Genomic DNA, 5,151 nt, shown 5'->3' with positions numbered 1-5,151 from the left:
GTTCCACCTTGTCGAAACGAGCCTTCAATTTCTTGATCATTTCGTCGTACGGAATATCACAAACATCTTTTTTAGGAAAAATAAGTTTTATCTCTTCAAAGACTTCGTCCCCACTAACGGAAATGAACCAAGATTGCTTCGTCTCAGCATTAACTTTATTTAATTTGCACATCACCTCAAATCGTTCCACATAATGTGTGAAGGATTTGTGCCTCTGGTACTGGTCAATCGACCCAATCATACCAGGTGTAGCCATTACAAATCCGAAACTGTATGAACAAAATTAGATAGCAAAAAGAAATCAATCACGTTACTCACGGTCACTGTAGATTTGTCTCACCGTAATCCTGTGGTGCTAGCACACGTGTGAAATTGGTTTCAGTTGAGGTTCAACGATAGCATGCAATCGTCTACCTTGCCTTGGTGTTCCTTCGTACCAGTTCGTTCTCAGGACAAGGATGTGACCCTCAGTAAAACTTGGCGAGAAAGTGATACGATGAGAAGTGAGTAATCACTCCGATGCCTTCACTGAAAGTGGATCACAGCACTCACTAGATCGTCTCGCGCTCTCAAGGATGGAAGATAAGCGCAACAACAACAGCAACAGCAGATATAGGCGGCAGGGCAGCAACAGCAACACAACAGCACGGGAATCTACAAAGCACTCACTCTCCCTTGACGACGGCTCTCAGCGTCGGTGATTCACTTTCAATTAGATAATTGAACAATACCAGGAGAAAATTAGCAACATATGAGCGCCAAACCAATAGCTGTGAACAAAAAATAGAGAACAAGATGGCGTTAAAACCACGCTGATTAAAGTAATGCCGATGCCTATATTTCACAATATTAATATATTTATTAATAATTGAAAACTAATAGATTTTTGACCCAACAGGTGCTCTAATTGTTTCTATCGTCAAAACAATTAACAAACAAAACCTGTCTGCCCTGCTTCAAGTTTCTCGAAGTGCTAATTTCGAGAAAACTGCATGTACTTACGCTTGCTCACTCTGGCTTTTCCGTTTGAGCTAATTCACCCGCAACTTGCTGTACACTTTAATCACCACTTTTCCTCGTCGCCACTGAAAAGGTTTGACTAGTATACTTAAAAAATAAATAAATCACTTATATAGACCGAAATATGTTTCTTTATAGTTTGTAAGAAAAACACCGATAATTGATCTCGTCTCCGTCTACTATAACGGCTCAAGCTCGAATGAGCATTCTTTTATTTTAAGAAGAGGACTATGTCCTTTGTATATGATAACATCGAATACACCGCTGATCCAATGGATAGGGTGGTCACTACATCAACATCTCTTTAATATCTGATTTCGCCCGCATGAATAACACGATCGTGTAACGGGAACAATCGTCGGTGACTGTGAGGTAGTACCGACATCCACATGGAGCAGATCCAACGATTGTTTCGATCGATTCTTGCTTTGCTTCGGAAACGGGAGTCTTGGAAACTTCGCATCTTCTTGACAGAACTCGCATGTGGACCGAATACCACAATCTTCAAGCGTCCCGCCGATCGCTAGCTTATTCCTGAATAGCTCTTGGACGCCGTCGTTATCCCGGTGGCCGAGCTTCCTGTGCCACACAAGCTGACAGCTTCGCGAGTGCATCTTCTCGTCGACCTTCATAACGTTGTGGGCGTAATTAAACGATGAGGCCAGAGTTACATTTTCGATCCCATGCTTCACAAGCCGTTTTCGTCTGCTTGATTACACCATGCTGGTTGCTCTCCATCAAGAGACCGATTGTCGTTCTAGCACGTTGGTCTCCAGAATCCCAAGCTGCTTCCACAGCAGCAGCATTCCCCGGGGCGTTTTCCGCTGCAGCTACTTCGTCCGGTCAGGGCTTGGTGACAAATTTCCAGAGGTCTTCCCGGATAAGCAGCAATTCGGTGCTGACCTTCCAGCTGCTATGATTCGATCCATTGGCTTTGGGACATGAATTTTCTTCATTTCGGCTTCAGCTTCAGAAAATTTTTCACTTTGTTGATCGCTTACTACACACTTAGAAAATATCACCGACTCCGGTATTTTTTTTACCGAAATAAAAACCGCTGAGCGCTCGGTAATGCTTCCGGTAAAGCTAAGAATTACCGGACAATCCGTAATTTTAATCGATTCGCAGCTGTCAAAAAATTACAATATGCTCGTGAATTTTTACCGAGCGAATTGTTAAATGAATTATTGAACGCATTGTTCGGAACAACAGGCAGTCGGAATAGAAAAGGATGATCGAAAAAATAAAAACAATTACTTTCATATTGATATCAAATGTGATTGATTGATTTATTTCGCGTTTTCATTTTTGATGATGATGATATAGGCTGCCATCTATTGTAGCAAGGTATCCACCGGTAGCAATGGCCTATTCTAACAAAACAATTTGTTCAAGATTGTATGACTATTCGTATTCAATCATACTCCTGTCTGAAGGGCCAAAAACGAATGGCGGACCCGTAAGCAGAGACACTTACGCGAATCCCGCAAGGAAAAAGAATCTCCTTCCAAAAGTAAGTTCACACGAACACGTACAATCAAGCCCTTGCTTGTCAGAAGGACCCAATAGATGGAAAGAAGAGCCCGCCCTTTTTCCACGAAATGTTAGCGATAGGAAGTTGACAGTTTCACTCTTCCTATCCATCTCGCTTCAATCGGGTGCCCTGATGGTCCCACCCAACCCAAAATGCATATAACATTGGAAATATAATCAAATAACACAAGTCATCATGGAAAGATCTCACCGGTTTTTTTTATCGTTGTTGTATTTTGAAGCTGGTCGTCGCAACGATGTCGTCGAACTATTTCACCGTTAGCTATAAAGTATCATTTATTCGAAACTGTTCAAAAACCGAGAAAAAAACAAACTTCCACTCCTCCGATAAAGCGATACGAAAATCAAATCCACTTGTTGGGCTTCTCAAACTGCACTGCTCGAAAACCGAAAAAAAAACTTCCATTCCGACGAACCGAAAGCCAAAAAAAAACACTTCTGCTATGCGAAAACTGTACCCGCTTGCTGGGCTTCTCCAAATGAAGATCAAACGGTAGAGTTGCCAAAATCGAACGGGCACCGTATTAAATTTGCAACACTCCAATTGAACACCACTGTACATGCCCAGTTTTCTAATCGTACCGTCATCTTGCTCATACCCGCTTCTCTTTCCCGCTTCCGAAAGATCACTTTAATCAGTTGGTGTGGGTAAGACTCGCAAACGAAAATTCTCCACACGTTCACCTCTCTCACCACACCACATCCACCCGTCCTACCTTTCACTACCACTACTACTGAGACCGCGTTCATTCATACACTAATCGCTTCCCCCGCGCATGCTGCCGCCAATCATTTTTTTTTCACAGCTATTCCACTTTTTTTAAATTCTAAATTATTAACTTTTAATCCATTTTCCAACTCAAATTTAACTTGCACTCGCGACTTTGCTCTTTTCTACGTTCGGATATGTATTTTTCGTCGATTTTACTTTGATATTTCCACATTTTTTTCACTATTTGAGTACCACGTTAAAAATGCACAACTTTCCCTCAGCCAGTGCTGCCACTCTTCCATTATTTCGCGTTTTCATTTTTAATCAAAAACTGACATCTTTGCAGCTGTTTACCACTTATGAACAAAACCGCCACTGATTCCGTTATGGGTGTTTATACTTGATATGCGACGATGCCATCCGGAAACATAATTTTGCTGTTGTATACTAAAACGAAAACATTGATGTTAAAAATTAGCTTTTTAATGGAAACTGTCAGGTCATACTTACGGAAAAGTAGTACCGGGCGCTCATCCTGCCGTAGTAGTTTTTTTTTTTTTTTTTTTTTCCAAAAACAGTGTTTATAAACAGAGTTTTAGACGGTATCGTATGCGATACCGTCGTGTTGATTAGCACTTCTAAACAAATATGGCTGACTCAGAAATTTCTAGTTACCATTCGTTCGGTAAAGTATTGAATCAATATGAACTGAAGTACGGTAAAAACTTACAGTCTACGGTGAATCTGAACGATTTACAGTTTTTCGGTAAATAAAACGACGATTTTGGTAAAAGTTGTTATATATTGTTTTGATTTTTTAGCTTATTCAAGGGTGTTCGTAAACATGCGCCTACTTCAACAGTAAATGTGATTATTTTTATTGTTTTCAGAGGTTTTCAGTGTTCTGAATGTGCGTAGATTTAAATAGAATAAAGCAAAAAATATTTTTAGAGTGTATTCAATTGTCAACAATCTGCACTGGACCTGGACCTTTATCGCCTTTAACTTGCCACAAGGGTTTCAAAATTATCACAGACTGACGACGTCGAGGACACAACTTGGAAAGCTGCAACAAACAAAACAGTTCCACTGAAATTATTAATATAGTCCAGAAATAGTCCAAAAATAAGTGTTTATTAAACACCAGAATGGCAGAAGAGGCGATATTTGAGTACTTGCATTCCGAAATCGTGAACTACACCCTGACAAAGGACTCCAATAAGGTGAGTTCAGATATCTTGCACCGCTATACGTTTGAAACTGATCTATCCAAAACAATTACGCAGGAAAATGATCTCTCGGCGCTAGAATACATCGGTTACTCGACGGGGTATCGAATCATCGAACGGCTAACCCGCGAGTGGCCCCGTTTCAAGGATGAGCTGGACACCATGAAGTTCATCTGCACAGATTTCTGGAGTTCGATTTACAAGAAACAGATCGACAACCTTCGGACGAACCACCAGGGTGTGTACGTCCTGCAGGACAATGCGTTCCGATTCCTGACCAGACTGTCGTCCAGTTCACAGTATCTGGAGCACGCCCCCAAGGTGAGATTGGGAAAGGAGATTTGAGAGGACCGAAAACGGGCTAACAGATTCTTTATTCTAGTTTGTCGCATTTACGTGCGGATTGGTGCGTGGAAGCTTGGCCAATCTGGGCATTACAAGTACGGTGACCGCTGAGGTGCAGACCATGCCTTCGTGTAAATTTCACATTCAAGTTAATAGAGGATAGTTGCATTGTTATTATCATTTAACATAAAATTTAATTTGGAAATAAATATGGAACGCTTGTAGCAAAACAAAAACCTAAAATGTCAGAGTTTGATATTTTATAATGAGAAACGTCAAGCACGTGTCATT

At 41.0% G+C, this 5,151-nt stretch overlaps 1 protein-coding gene and 1 long non-coding RNA gene across 2 annotated transcripts; one reads left to right on the top strand and one right to left on the bottom strand.

The window, feature by feature from the left end:
- Positions 1–3,609: 3,609 nt before the first annotated feature.
- LOC110674075 lies at positions 3,610–4,206 on the bottom strand. Its single transcript, XR_002498621.1, has 2 exons — positions 3,797–4,206; positions 3,610–3,733 (listed from the first exon to the last, which is right to left on the bottom strand). It is a non-coding gene; the product is annotated as an uncharacterized LOC110674075 (long non-coding RNA).
- Positions 4,207–4,306: 100 nt separating this feature from the next.
- On the top strand, positions 4,307–5,103 carry LOC5563708 (trafficking protein particle complex subunit 6B). Its single transcript, XM_001647946.2, has 3 exons — positions 4,307–4,509; positions 4,573–4,836; positions 4,898–5,103. The coding sequence occupies exons 1-3, from the start codon at positions 4,435–4,437 to the stop codon at positions 5,021–5,023; spliced, it is 465 nt and encodes a 154-aa protein (XP_001647996.1). The 5' UTR covers positions 4,307–4,434; the 3' UTR covers positions 5,024–5,103.
- The last annotated feature ends 48 nt before the right edge of the window (positions 5,104–5,151 follow it).

The sequence above is a fragment of the Aedes aegypti genome, chromosome 1 (assembly GCF_002204515.2).
Source record: "Aedes aegypti strain LVP_AGWG chromosome 1, AaegL5.0 Primary Assembly, whole genome shotgun sequence".
Taxonomy (NCBI): Eukaryota; Metazoa; Arthropoda; class Insecta; order Diptera; family Culicidae; genus Aedes; species Aedes aegypti.
This window is presented reverse-complemented; position numbering and strand designations above follow the sequence as displayed.